Source organism: Dunckerocampus dactyliophorus, chromosome 1 (assembly GCF_027744805.1).
Source record: "Dunckerocampus dactyliophorus isolate RoL2022-P2 chromosome 1, RoL_Ddac_1.1, whole genome shotgun sequence".
Taxonomy (NCBI): Eukaryota; Metazoa; Chordata; class Actinopteri; order Syngnathiformes; family Syngnathidae; genus Dunckerocampus; species Dunckerocampus dactyliophorus.
In genome coordinates this window covers 27,379,972-27,395,990 of record NC_072819.1, presented here as the reverse complement: position 1 = coordinate 27,395,990, position 16,019 = coordinate 27,379,972, and the positions used below count along the sequence as shown (strand labels likewise).

Below are 16,019 nucleotides of genomic sequence, written 5' to 3'. Positions count from 1 at the left end.
GAGGCTGAGGACATTGAGACGAATGGGCCGTATTCCGTACCTACCTTGCTGAGGTGGCCGGTCGGAGGTGTGGTCAAGGTGGTTAGTGCTCGGGGTGCAAACTCCCAAACCAGATGATGGACACTAGAGGTTAGAGGGACTGTCAAGATGAAGAAAGAGTCTTACCAAGCATGGATGATTTGTTTGACTCCTGACCAGCTGACAAGTACCTAGCAGGCCCGGCAGTGTGCAGCTTTGATGGTGGTTGAAGCAAAAACCGGGTGTGAGTTCGATGAGGCCATAGAGCACGATTTTCGGTTTGCTTTGAAGAGGTTTCTGGCAAACTATCTGGCACTTCAGAAAGGGGAAGCAGTGCCCTGTCCACGCTGGTGGGGACAGAGGCTACCACACCTTCCGCAGAGGAACAAGTTTCCTCCGTAGGGTGGCTAGTCTCAACCTAATAGGCTGAAGAGCTCAGTCATCCGAAGCTCAGAATAGAGCAACTGCTCCTTCACATCTAGAGGAACCAGTTAAGGTTGCTGGGGCATCTAGTCTGGATGCCTCCTGGACACCTCCCTGGTGAGGTGTTCCTGGCATGTCCAGCCATGTGGAGGCCCTTGGGTACACACGTTGGAGCGATGCTGACCTGGGAACCCCTCGCCATCCCTCCAGTTGAACTAGAAGAGGTGACCAGAGTCCAGGAAATCTGAGCTTCCCTATTGAGACTTCTGGTCACGCAACTGGGACCCGGATAAAAGGAAGAAAGTGGATGGGTGGATGGAAGAAAATAATGGGAGCCAGCTTCGATGATGAATGATGATGAAGTGACCTGTTTGTTTTTGGATGAGCTTTTACTCAAATTTATTTCACAGCTCTCTCCTCAGTCATCCACTTCTGTAGTGCGTTGATAGTAGTTCAAACCGTGTCTCTCGTTCTGCTTTGTTTGTGTATTTCACAAAACTTGAATTTGTCAATTTTTTTTTCTTTTTTTAGCCATCGCTCCTGATTTCTCCCAGAATTTGTTGAAGACCCAGACTCTTGCTCGACAGAGTGGTGATGTTCTAATCGAATGCAAGCCCAGAATGTCTCCCTGGGGTGTGATTTCGTGGAGGAAAGGAAAGGAAGCCTTAAGAGAGAGCCACAGGTACTGGTTAGCGTTGATTCTTTTACTTGCAGAAGCACATTCCATCGACATGTTATTTTATTTTTGCTTGCTTGGTATTCATGGTGACAAACAAAGCACTGACTTAGAGCAGACACAGTACAATTTCAATTGCATAACATATTCTGCATGCCACCATTTTCCCCATTGCATTCAGCATTTTCCCTTCAACGCAATTGTTCTAAGGCTTCCTGGCTGTGCTAGAGCTGGTTTCTACACTGTTTACATAAGGTAATTGGCCGTTCCCAGACTGCTGGTCCATCAACTCATTAGCAGCATGTAAGGTCTACAGGGTTATTTGAACACAAGGCGGCTGATGATGCAGGCAACCAGTGAGACATAGGCAAGAAAAGGAGCAATCCCCAAAAGGCCCGATCAATGGCAAGCTGCTGAATAACATACCTTCTTCTGTGGTAGTGGATGTGGCATCCAAGGCACCAGGTGGACACCTTGTTTTATTAGAAACCAGGTTCTGCAGATCAATGCAATACATCAGTGAGCAGGGAAAGACAAGAAAGATAAAGTGCTAATCAGACATTGCTCCCAAGGAGGAGATATATTTAACGGATGTCCATTCAGTGAATGAGCAAGATTCCTTGAATTTTCTGCAGCTGCAGCAGAGGATAGCTGTAACTATTTATATTAAGGAATTCAATTTTTTTTTAGCATGCACTCCTGATAACAATTTTAAGACCAGTTGAAAAATTGCAGGAATTTACATTTTGCACTGTTGGATTTTGAGGAGTTTCTAAGTAGAGCTTCAAAATGCAAAAAGGACAAATGGCAGTGAGACAAAAAAAAAAAAGGTGTAGACAATTTATTGCAAACGACCGTTAAACTGAAATAGGCTGTTGTTCAGCTGATCAAAATGGAAATACATGACATACATTAAAAGTCATTAAAAAAATTACTCAATAATGAATAGCTGTGCCATTCTTGTTATTCTGATCTCAAAAATTTGTTTTGGCATGCTTGATGCCAGTGTTTCCAGGAGGCTAGTGGGAATGTTGCTCCAGATGGTGAAGATGGCTTCACAGAGGGCATCCAGTCTCTGGAACTGATGTCTATTTTTTTGTAAACCTCCCTTGCGATCTATCCCCAAATGTTCTCAATTGGATTTAGATTAGTAGAACACGTAGGATGGTCCAAAAGAGTGACGTTATTCCTCTGGAAGAAGTAATTTCTCAGGCGGGCACTGTAAACGGCAGCATATTGTTGTTGAAAAACCTAGTCATTACCACACAGACAAGGGCTTGCGCTCATGAGGGATGCCCCCTGCAACGTCGCCACATAGCCAGCTGCCGTTGGACGCCCCTGCACAATCTGAAGCTCAATTGTTCCATTGAAGGAAAAAACACTCCAGATCATGATGGTAACTTTGGAAGCATCAGGACTGTCAAGGTTACATTTTTCTCATCAAAGAATAAAACTTTCTTAAGCCTTTCAATGTCCCATGTTTGGTGTCCTCGTGCAAATTCAAAACGGGCAATTTTGTGGCGTTGAAGGAGACGAGGCCTTTGAAGATGTTTTTTGTTTTTGAAACCCTTCTCTCGCAGATGCCGTCTACTGGTTATTGAACTGCACTCCGCACCGGTAACAACCTTTATTTGGGCTGAGGTTTGTGTCATGTCGTGACGGACATCGAATCCTCCGGCTCATGGTCGATGATTTAAAGTGCTCATGTTACCAAAACACATGTTATTTATTTTCACGATAAAAAATAACATTGAAAGAAAATTTCCTGTGTTAGACGTGTGCTGGAATGTTTTTTTTTTAAACTTTTGTGGACTGGAGGAGGAGGAGCAAGTGACCAGAGGTTCCCACCTTGAAGTTGTCGTCCAATCCAATGCTTTCCCCATAGTTATGGTCCAGTTCTGGATGAATTTCTTTTGATATATATATTTTTTGTATTATGCCCGTTTGTTGTGTTGAAGGATTTTGCGAGAACACTTGAAGAGACAGAGTAAGCTTGTTCACATTTTCAAAAGACACCATTGCTGGGTCTGTAAACTTCAAGGACAAATGTTTCAAATTGTGTAAAAATCACTACAACGTTCCCTTTTTTTTAAAGTTCAATTTTGCACGTTTTTTTTTAACAGCGTATGAACATGCATTGTGTTCTGCGTCCATTTGGTGTATTAGAGCAATCTACTCTAAAAAAATGTTTTGTCTCACTCCCTTTTCTTCTTTTTGCATTTAGAAGCTCTACTTAGAACCTCTTTAATATCCAACAGTGCAAAATTTAAATTCTTGCAATTTTTCAACTGGTCTGAACATTTTTGGAGTGTATGCTACGACTTTGCCTTTTGATCAAAATAATTGAATATTGAATACAGCTGATATATCAGCTATTCTTTTAGCACATAAAAGTATTCCATTATCTATTGGCTGGGGGAGGTCACATGGTTCCATGGTCTTACACGAGACATGGCGTCAATTTTGACAGACTTACGTTAGGAAATATGGTTCCTTGCCCTGTAAAATTTTAAATCCTAGCTGTTATCGCAATTGCTTTTTTGGGAAAAGTCTTAAAGGCAGGCGTGTTCTTGAAAAAACTTCTCATTTAACAAACAGTGTGCAGATCAGTCACTGTGTATTTATATGTACCGCGGCTTATATCGCGGTGCGGCTAATTTATTGCTAAATTCTAATCTCGTGACATCTTCTTTACTTCAGAACTACTACTAATTGTTTAAATACTGTGCTGCTTGCAAGTCAGTGAGGTAACGATAGCTCTTTTTGGCAGGAGCCAATCACAAACTATCAGTGCACTCAAAACAGGCCTGTCAACCCATTGGAAATCACAGGTCATTGTATTGTACACTAAGTCCCCAACCAACGAACACAATTGGTTCCAGACGACCGTTCTTAAGTCGAATTGTTCTTAAGTCAAGGAAAAGGTAATATTACCAATGATATAGGTACTACATGTACGTGTATACATATACAGTATATGTGTATGTATGTAAATATGAGTTTGGATGCAGTAGTAATATTAAACGAGGATAATTCATGAAAAAAACAATAATAAAAGTGATATAATAATACGTAATGATAAATGTTATTTACCTTTGAAGAGGAGTGGTCGAGCATACGTCGTTGTGGTGGAGGAGGAGGAGGAGTTATTGAAAAAAAGGACAAATTGTCGTCGTTAGACTCTTCTAAAAGAGGTAGTGTTCTGTGGCTGGTGTAGAATTAAGCAGGTCTATTAACTCTTCATAAACTTTAATCACACACTCTGTCCGGGTTATATCATACAACTCTTAGCCTGCCTCTCTCCTCTTCCTCGTCTTCCTGTATCTGTTGGTCCCATTAGCAGTGTCACAGTGCCCTCTGCTGGTCAAGCATGTAGCAGTATAAATATGGACTTATAAGGCAAAACACATAAAAAAAAAATAGACCAGTCGGCTTGTGTTCCTATCTCCGAATGTTCACACGTCGGATGTTCGTTAGTAGGAGACTTAGTGTATATTCCAGTATAACAATATAACAGTCTGACTCACGGTGCCATCTTTCAAACACTTTACTAACAACACAAAATTCATCACACAGCAACTTAACACTCAAAGGTGTGCCTGACAAATATACAAACATGTCCCAATATGAGGCATTGCATCTGAGCAATGCATTCATTGGGGTGCTGCAATGATGTCAGCTTTCTCCTGGGCTTTGGGCTCTGGGTCATCTGGCTCCCTCTGGTGGACAGAGGCAGCATTGCAGCGCCATCCACCTATGCTTTCTATGCTCCTCCAATGAAATGGTTTTCTCAAACAAAATGCATTATGGGAAAACTTTAAAAGGTTTTTTTTTTTTTATTTAGTATTAAATACATATTGGTACGTTTCTATATTTCTGAGGTATAACGTGCTAAGTTGCTGTGTGATGAGTTTAATGTTGTTTGTAAGATGAAATCGTGAGTCAGACTGTTATATTGAGTAATGGCCTCCTGCAATGGGTTGACAAGGTCGTCGTAAGTTTTTTCATATCTCATGATTTGCTCCTGTCAGATAAAGAGCTGCCTGGTCCTCACAGACTCGTGCATGCTACAAAATGTCATTTTATGACGTGGACATGTGCGTCTTATACATCAGTACAGCTTATATATGAACAAATCTTATTTTTCTTTTAAATTTACACTGGTGCAGCTTATACACAGAATTTATGGTATATAACATATTGTTGCGTATGCAGGAAAATGGCAGCAGGAGATAAAGAACACCTGCTGCAACCTGCGCTGATTCACATTTCTCATTCGATTTGGGATTAATTGCTAGGCTGGCTCAGCAGCTTTTCTATACTCAGATATCCATCCTCACCACAGTGTGGGTGCGATTTTAGGCATAACTCCCATAACCCTGCTGGACCGTATGTTGGCAAAACTGAAAGGGTGCTCTGATAGTAAATACCGATGGCAGCCCAGGACACAGTGGTTACAGCTGCAAGATGTTTTATTTGAGGCAGAGCAGCAGCATCAGCACCAAGATTATTTGTTGTGCTGTGAAATGATCGACCCAGCTTGCAGATTTATCATCCTCTTAAACATTGAAAGGAAAATGCATCCATACTGCAATGTGCAGTCACACCCAAAAGGCGAGATTTCCCATTTGAGTGTGAACATTACAGCCCTGCTCTCAAGTGTTGCATACCAAATGCAGACTTTGACATTATTGCAGCATCTCTTGCAAACCTATTCACTGCTTCCTCACTCGTTAGAATTTAGTTTCCCCTGCACAGAAATGGGGCTGCTACCAATGCTATTACAGCAGTGGCACAGCAGTAATCCATCCCACTGGCTGAACTAAAATACCTATAATTCCTTCTAATCTTCCAGGGATAATGTTTTCAAGGATGTGGAGCAGAGAGGTACAAACCAGCTAAGAATAAGGCAGAATCTGATGAGCAAATAAAGGCATGCAGCATGAGATTCCTCAGCTCACATGGCTGACATGTATAACAAGATAGCCTCTGCATTTATCTAGAGAGCTATGAGATTAATGTTAAAATGCTTACCTAATTCCATTTCACTGCTGATACTGTCACTATTTGCACAGCGATACTGGAAATAGCTCCCAAGAATATTACTTTTTTAGATTACGCCACAGTTTTTTAGATTGTTCAACCTTCGTCTGTTGTAAAATGTTCACACACACCCTGCCTATACAAACATTAGGTCATATATTTGCAGCGAATTAAACAAATTCCTGGAAACACTGTACTAATAAGCTGCTTTAATTGTGCCATCTTTCCTCAGTGGTTCAAATTGTGTTTTTCATTTACAGCCGAAGGATTTTTTTGTCGCTGTGTGGAGAGACAGACCAAGCCTTTAGATTACAGCCAGTAGATCACTTTAACACCAACCACTAAGGTTGAAAAGTGTCTATTTACTGTATCACACTACACAATCTTTTATGTGCCTCACAAATTACCTTGCTATCGTTAATTGCTTTATTTGACAGGAGGAAGAACAAAGTGAAAGCTTTCCAGATAGATAAGGGTCTTTACTTTTTTTTATCTTTAATTGTCCCTTTGAAGCTTAGTGAGGAGAAATCTTGACATGTGCCGCTGAATGACAAGTCTTATCCATGTGAAATCTCATATCCATAAGTGTATGTGTTATTGTCCATTACAAAAGAAGCCATCAGTTTAGTAACAAGGACATACCTTTGGCCGCACAGAGAATGGGCTCTATGTAAGTGGATAATTTAATTTAATTTAATTTACGCTGCCTGTGTGGCAGCACTGGTCATTTTAGCTCGGTTTGTAGGGGTCCAGGCAGCCCTCAAGGTACTTCTTTTTTATCAAGCTAGTTGTGTATGAAAAATTGGCTTAACCCCATTACCCTGTCATGTGCACTTTAGAGCATAAAATGGCAGCTTCAGACGGTTGATTAATTTCAAGGGATCCAAATGTGTTCAGGAAATTGCTCTACAATCAGGGCTGAGAAGCAGTATCAAAAATTGATGGGATAGAATTAGATTAAATTGGCACGGCCTCCTTAACTGGAGAATTGAATTGTAGATTGAAGCCCAACTTTGTCTGCAGCTATTTAACAAGCCAATAGCAATCAAGTGTTGTTTCTCTCCCCACTGACCATTCGAATGATTATACATACAGTATTTATACTGCGCATGCCCGATAATATCGGCCCACCGGTAATATTGCATAAAAAATATTGCATAAAAATGTGACATCGGTAGACATCGGGATCAGATTTTTTCCCGATAATGAAAACCGATATTAAAAAAATGCTGTATGGATGGACATTTAAATGTTCACATGGCCAGGATGACACCACCGTTTGTTCACATACAATCATGGAAAAAATTATTAGGCCACTCCTGTTTCTTCAGTTTCTAGTTCATTTTAATGCCTGATACAACTAAAGGTACCTTTTTTAGGACAAATATAACAATGACAAAAAAAAATAGCTCATAAGAGTTACATTTTTTGGCAGTATAATGCTATAGCTATTCTATTACATAAGAACGTAAGTGATTTTGGTTATTATCAAGAAAACCATGGAAGTTGCTCAAAGTTGCTGTTAGCCATTCAGTGAAGCACAAATTTGAAGGTCTTGACGTTCTTGCCAGCTAGTGAAATCAAGTTTCCCATGATAATATAAGATACTAAAGGCTTGAAGCTCCACTTCTTTGCAGCCACTTGGCCGTCTCGATATCAATGGGTAGACAGGGAATCACATTAATACCGGATGTTGCGGTCATGGCACGTAAAAATGTGCTTTTATTCAAGCACATTTTCATGGACTTTTTTTATGGACTGGACTTTTTGATGATCAAAAAACGTAAATGGCTACTCTGTTGACTTTTAAAACAAATGTCACAGCCTACGCCTAATCGCAAGTATTTCTCAGATGTTTTACAATGTTGTACAATGTTGTTTACAGCCACGTTGACAAGCTAATTGCTGATGCTCTATCCATTAGCTTCACAACAGATGTGTTAATTCTACCACAGGAGATATGTCCTGTTCGACATATCGGTATCAGTATTGGCTGATATCGATATCAGAAATTGAGAGTTGGATAACATCTGCATATCAGTTATTGGCAAAAAAGCCATCATCAAAATCATTAGACATCCCTAATTTATACCCAAATCGAGGCTCAAAGGAATGAATGACTGTTGTTTGTTTGTAGTAACTGAAATAAAGCCAGTCCTGGACTATTTTTGGATATCAGAGGTTAGAGATCATTCATCAACTGTTTTTTTTTAAATTATCTGTTCATGATTATCAGAATTTACAAGATAAGTGAGCATGATTATCTCCTCAATGATGTTTCTTTTCTCTGCAGCATATGGTATGTTTTCACTGAAGCTAACTAAAGGGTTTGGCCACCACTTAAAACCGGCATTTGTTTATGAGGTGCATCAGTAAAGTCCTCAGGGGAGACATACAGTAGCAACTTGAGTAATGTATTTTTTTTAATTTTTTAAACCAGATTCCATATGTTAGGCAAAAATGAAGGATTTTTAGGTCCTACAGTGAGAGAGGATACAGTCTATCGAAACATCATTTTGTGAGTGTACAATGTTGAGTAGGTACAAAAAGCAGCGCTGTGCACCATGCATAGTTTTAAGTAGTCTATGTATGTTCTAAGGCAGGGTTTTCCAAAGTGCGGCCCGCTGCTTGTTTTTATTGGCCCGGGGCACATTGGAGAAATAAAGTTAAACAAAAAAAAAACAACAACATAAAAATAGCAAAAATAGAGCAAAAAGACAAAATGTAAAGAGAAGAAGCTGAAATGTTGATACTAATAACTAATAATAAAACAGAGCTTTGTGTTTAAATATATACTGTACTCAGATAAAGATTTTTTTTTTTTAGCCTTTTTACATAAAAATATCAACATGGCCCCCTGCATCCTTTGATTTTCACTATGCAGCCCTTGGTGGAAAAAGTTTGGATACCACTGTTTTAAGGGCAGGCTCTCTGTCCTATATTTTGAAAACCCCTCATTCAAGTCATTTATTTCTTAATAGCAGGACAAATTCACCTGTAAACTTTCATTTTATGCTCACCAAACAAATAACACATTTAACTTTTTTCCATTTTGTTTTTGACAGTTTTGAGAGAAAATAACACATTTTTCAAAAATGTGTTTGTGCATACATTGGACCGAAGGCCATGTTGACACCAAAAAGCTTTTAAAAGCTGCTACCACTACAATCTAGGTTATTGGAGGCAGCATATCAAACATGAGTGTATCCCACAAGGATACACTACATTTGTAGATAGATGTCATCTATCGTTTTTTTTTTTTTGCGTGTGTATGTTGGGATGTACATCTCCATCAAGTGATATGCATCTTAATGCATTTAAGGTACATTTAAGACAACTCCCTGTATGATAAACTCCAATTAACATGCAGTTTGAGAAACAAAATATGATAAGGAAAAAAAAGTTGTGATACTGTGCTGTGTGTAGGAAAAGTGTTAAATTTTACACACTACGGAATACACGCAGGAAGCGTTTGGCAGCTGTGAGGTCGACTTCATCCCCCTCATTCTGTGTTTAAGCTGTTTATATATTTTAAAAAAACAGAAAGAGTCACAACATTTTTTTTAGTTTGTGTGACATCAAACAGTCCTTGGAAATGGAAGCACTGTTACTTTATTGCAGACTTTCAATCTGTCATATCTAGTTAGATTTCACTACAGTAGCTGGTTGACAGGTAAAGTGCCATAAGAACACTCTGTCTCAGATGAAATCTGCAGGCTTGACTGATGACGCCAATAGTTGAAATGACAGTCTTTGTTGTAGCTTACTGGGACAATCTGTTTTAGAGGCTCAACTTTCTTTTATTATTATGCAGCCAGGCAACAGAGGCATTTATGAGAAATAATTGAATCACTTTCAATAACTTCTGGAGGTGATCTTAATCTCTTGTCTTTCTGTGTTTATTTCAACTTGGAGTCTCGAATATGCATAAAAGCAATGCAGTGATTCATTTTGTTGAAGGATCTTTATTCACATTAAACAATAAGGTTGGACTTAATTTGTCTTCATTCCTAAGAGAAGAGTGGGGCTTTGAAGCCATGTATACAGTGGAGCTGCTGGAATGGAACTGGTTTAATTTATGATTATAACACAGTGAACTGGGTGAGCGCACACATTTGGCCTCAGTTTGTGTATTTACCAGCAATAATTTACATATTAACAATTAAAATACAATTACACAGTTTGAGTAGATTCCCCCATAAAGTGCTCGTAAATTATTCTTATCAAGTCACTGCAGAGGAATCAAACTGTAACACTTAATACTGAGGTCCTCCCTATGTCACATTGCAGCACAGGAAGCCAATTAAAATTTGCTGATATAAACTCCAGGCTCAATTTAAAATGCTTATGGACAGTGGACTTCCTCATTCCATGTAATTTGAATACATGTGAACTGACAGCCATGCACATTAGCACAAGAAGGGCTATATTTATATAATATAATATAATATATTAATATATAATATATAATATTATATTATTATATTATAATATATAATATTATAATTTTCTTAAACCAACACTGATGCACTGCCAATGGGTCTAATGAGAATTGCCTTATAAACTCTGTATAAACTGTGTCTATGTATACTCTTTATCACCCACAGAGTTACTGTGTTGGATAATGGAAGCCTTCGTATTTCCAATGTTTCAAAATCGGATGATGGTCTCTACACATGCGTTGCCAGAAACCAGTTTGGTGTAGCGAGCAGCGGCGGCAGCCTTTTGGTGAAAGGTATGAAGTTTGTTTTTATTACATTAATCTCTTTTCCCTTTGTGTGCAAGAGCTGCATGGCAATCAGCCAATGCTGAGTTCTAAATCAAACCACAATCATGCACCCAAGTTGCTCACGTACACTTTTTTGCCTCTATTCAGTCCAATTAGTTGATGCTCAAAGGCTGCAAGAAGTCAAAGATAAGGCTCATTGCATTGTTATACGTTGGTGTTTAATTTATTTTTTAAGCTATCTAAATGACACTCTTCTGCTGTGCAGTGAGTCCTCAGCATCTTTCTGAAGGGCCGAGTCAACAATTGTACTCTATTTCAGTGCCAATTGGGGATTCTGGCCAATACATTTTCACAGCCCAACTATTCTTCCACTATTTATCTTTTTACATGCAGAAATAAAGTTTTAAAGAAGATTCATTTTATAATGGTAATGGAAATTTTAATGATAACGGTAATGGTTTAGTTTATTTTGAACATGCTTAACAAAGTGTATATACTGTATATGTATATATATGTATATATGTATGTATATATGTGTGTGTGTGTATATATATATATAAGGTTCACCAGTGTTCCATGTTTTCGACATTTGTGGAAAATGGCTCTCACTGTGGTTCGGTTTCGAAAAGCTTTAGAAATGTCCTTATAATCGTTTCCAGATGGAAAGATCTCAATTAATCTCAATTAAGTTATGTTTTAACAGGCAAACACTTTTTCACACCACTGTATACATTATATATTAGGGGTGTCAGGATTTGTTTTAATAACGATTCGATTTGAATCATGATTTGTGGTTGCTGATACGATTCAAGGATGATATTCGTTCATACGATCCAAAACGATTCAGTAATTTTAAATAAATTCAGTAACTTTTAAGCCAAAAATTCAACCAGTGTGACTGTGAAATAACTGCCATAGAATTTTTCATTTGTATACAATAAACACAGTATTAATTCCACCGTGATCATCTGTCTGGACATTGTATTATTGGAACGCGTTATTACCTGGATTCCCCGCACCCAGAAGCGACTAGAATGAGATGCACTGTAACTGTCGCTACAATATGGATGGACTTCATCAAGATAATGAGCAGCCACGTTATGTATTTGTGCAAATATGAAAAAACTCAATTTTACTTCCTCCCATCGAAGGCATGAAAATGGGGAGAAAGCAATAGTTTGCAAAGATGACAGAAGACAGAAGACAGAAACAGGGGGAGTTTGAAAAAGAGAGGTGGTGTTCTTGTGTGTCAGAGACAGAGGAGGGGAGGATGAGTGTGTGAGATTGTATTAATGAAATGGTAATTTTTTAGGGGCCGCACGGTGGCCTTGCGGTTAGCATGTTGGCCACACAGATCGGGAAGATCTGTGTTGATATCTCCGTTGGGCATGTCTGTGTGGAGTTTGCATGTTCTCCCTGTGCGTGCGTGGGTTTTCTCCGGGTACTCCGGTTTCCTCCCACATTCCAAAAACATGCATGTTGGCAACTCTAAAATTGTCCATAGGTATGAATATGAGTTGTTGTTGTCTATATGTGCCCTGCGATTGGCTGGCCTGCTCTTGCCAGAAGTCAGCTGGGATAGGCTCCTTCATAGCCGCGACCCTAGTGAGGATAAGCGGCATAATAGATGGATGGATGGAAATTATTTGGACATACATATTTTGAAGCACTCTACACCTTAGTTGCTTCACAGTATTCATGTCTAAATAATGTCTCTCTGACACACACATGAACACCCCCTCTGTCCTTGAACACAAACTCCCCCAGTTTCTGTCTCTCTAGCTCACACATATAAACATAAGTCATCTTTGCAAACTATTGATTTCTCCCCATTTCCATGCCTTCCTCCTGACACTTTATGACTGTTGGCATATACTGTTTAGTAATTGCTTTTGTTACATTGTAAATGTTCATCTTCACCCTCAATACATACACAGTCTCTTTCTCTCTGAAACACACACACACACACGTCTGTTGTGATGATGTCTGGGTTGTTTTTGTTCAAAAATAAATATCTGGCATTTTGACATACATTGGTTTTACATCTGAAACTTTATTCTTTATTCATTTAGTGCAAGCTTGTACAGTATATTGGTAGGGGTCTTTGAGGCTGCCTTTCCTGCTTATTTGTGTTGAAAGAACATATGAAGAGGGCCCCTGGCTATATTCGCCTTAGGCCCCAAAATCGTCCGCCAAAAGTTCGCCACTGCGGAATACAATGACGTCACAGAGAGGCAGACTGTAACGTCTAACGTATTTATCATTAAAAGTGCTAAAAAAGCACATGCATATAAAGCCTGCTGTGCTTATATCCAATGCTTAATTTCCTAATATCGATTCAATTGTCCTGAATGGAAACTTGAGAATCTAGATCGATGTAGTAGAATCGCAGGAATATAAATCAATGCATCGATGTAGTGAATGAATCGTTACACCCCTAATATAGATACTGTATATATACAATGGTATGAAAAAGTGTTGTATGTACAGGTGTATATACTGTACACACACACACACACACACATATATGTATTTATCGCTAATTGTCAATAATTGTCCTACAAATTATTGTCGACAATCGATATTATTGACAACATATTTTTTTTCATTAATTATATGGCATACATAATAAAGAGAGTACATAGTATCAAGAGCAATACACTTTAATTTCTGAAGAGTATTTAACATTGTAATTGGAATGTCAAGACCTTTTAAATAAATTAAAGAAACAACATAAATTAAACCAAAAAAAGACAAAAAACTAAATTAGAATAAAATGTACTCTGTCTCTGTTAAGGAAAAAACACTCACACTGTTATGTAGTGTATTGATAAACTAAAGTAGGGGCCACATTTGAGCTGGACAGAGTAAAATGCAATGTTTCTGATGTCCTTCAAACCCGTCTCCTTTCACTCGGTTATACAGTTCAGGAATTGCTGTTTGTGACATGTTGTACATGTACGTTTCCCCAGGCAAATCGTACTGTCTGTCAAAACATTTTTAACATTTCCCGAAATATTGCATTTCTTTTGCAATGAAACGAGCGACACTGACTGACTGTCGGGACGAAGGCTCCTTTCCACCTTTTTTGGTTTGCATACAAGTTGGTCGTATTCCTCTGCTTACTCGTCACTACTTTCGAACAAATGCGACATTTCAGTTTGTCGGTGTTCATGCGCTCACCTTGTTCGTTCTGTTTAAAACTGAAATATTCCCACTGGGGATGTGGCATTTGCCTTAGAAACCGTTTTTTAATTGTTCGATTAACCAATTTATCGATTATCGTGACAGGCCTATGTGTGTGTGTGTGTGTGTGTGTATGTGCATATACGTGTGTGTGTGTGTGTGTGAGTGTGCGTGTATATATTGGATATGTATATGTTGTGATGTTTTGGTAATTGTACAACTTTTTTCTCATGTTTTTTTTTTGTTTTAATGTCTCCATGATACTCTTTAAAAGAGTACAGTGAATTATTTAATAAGTATTATTTTCTACTATCACATTACAAATTCATCATGAGTTTTGTCCAAAGGGAAACCTTATTACAAATAACTCTTATTTTGACATAATCCTCTACATTTGTCGAGGGCTCAATGCAACTAATTAACCTCAATAGCTCCAGTTAAGCAGTTTTTGGTTACAAGCTCCTACTGTTTAGTTAATTATAGGTAATTGCAATATCCCTTGCTTCCAGGATGTAAATCATGCTTGTGATTTCATCAGGAGTTCATGTCAGTGCTGCATTCATCTCAAATGAGAAATTAAACTGCAAACATAGCATTTTAGGCACTACTTCATCAGAATGAACACACTGAGGCGTAACCACACAATTTGCAGCAATTTCTATGCAAATTGTGATGGCATTATTAAAATCCAGGTTGAAAAAAATGTCTGTTATGTGTTGCGAAAACAGAACTGTACCGAATGAGGATTATCATGTGCATGTATGTTGTGAATGAGGGAGCCAATTTGTGATTTCCCCCGCAGTCATAACAAGGAAATGAGTGTGGCAGCTCTGCTATCAGGGGCAGAAAGTTGCTCTCATTTTGCATCTAGGTCTGAAACTTTCCCCGGACTCACCTAGAATGCACCGCCACAACCAGCCAGTTCTCCTTAGCTGCTATGAGATAAACAACCTGCCTTGTTTTGACAGTGCTGAATATAGACCTTTACTCCCCGACATGCTGCATTGACTCCATTGTCTATTAGACACTTACGGCATGCATGCATAATTCACCACGGACTGGACTCTCAGCCTCTGCTGTTTTATCTCCTTTGTGCTGTTAAATTAGACAACCATGTGAGACAGGCTAAAGATTATGTTGATGCAGAAAATGCCAAAAGTGAAATGCAACCACAGGGAAAGTTTTTTCAGATAGATTGGATCAAAGTGTGTTTTTTTCTTCACCACTGCAGCTGCACAGTGATATATAGGAACATGCTTTAATTTATTCAACTCACATAAGAGATGCAATATTTGCTCACTGGCAGGCCAAATGTAATTTATTCCGAGCTGGCTGAATATCTGGGACAGGATTGAAAAAAATATATATTTTTTTTAAAGGTGGCATGTTTTTGCTGTTCTGGTCACATGTTATAAAAATGGAGCAGTAAGTAAAAACGTAAGTGAGCTGAGAGAGGAAGATTTATGTTTATCCAGAAAATATAGCCATTCAAAAAAACATGTCAATCATGAGTGAAAGGACAATACCTTATTTAGCATTGTTCTGAACCACTACTCCATGCTTCCAGAGTCGACTGTGATCACCAGCCCAGCTGGTCATCTGGATGTGACTGTGGGGGAGAGCATAGTGCTGCCATGCCAAGTGTATCATGACCCCACACTGGACCTCAAGTTCACCTGGTTCTTCAACGAGCAGCTCATCCACTTTGGTAGCACTGGGGCTTATTTTGAAAGAGTAGGTGGGGTAAGTGCACCCCTACCCTTGTTTTTGTCTGTGAAAGTAGCGCACAAACATTACTTGACAAAAATGACAGTATGATTGAGTTATTGAAACAAAAGCAAAAAAGTACTTGGAAAGTTCTGTATTTAGTAAAAGATTGAAGATACAGCAAAGCAACCATTCTTATTTCTGGCCAACTTTTGTGTTAAATTGCATTTAGAAGAT

The 16,019-nt window shown here is 38.7% G+C and overlaps 1 protein-coding gene across 9 annotated transcripts in view; it reads left to right on the top strand.

Annotated features, from left to right (window-relative positions):
• LOC129178015 (contactin-4-like) overlaps positions 1-16,019 on the top strand; it is a 139,353-nt gene that overhangs the window by 107,334 nt on the left and 16,000 nt on the right. For all 9 annotated transcript variants that reach the window (XM_054769709.1, XM_054769718.1, XM_054769699.1 and 6 more), the window contains 3 exons: positions 973-1,123; positions 10,768-10,895; positions 15,643-15,818. In XM_054769709.1, coding sequence (XP_054625684.1) covers positions 973-1,123; positions 10,768-10,895; positions 15,643-15,818 — 455 coding nt within the window. The remainder of the gene's footprint in view (positions 1-972; positions 1,124-10,767; positions 10,896-15,642; positions 15,819-16,019) is intronic.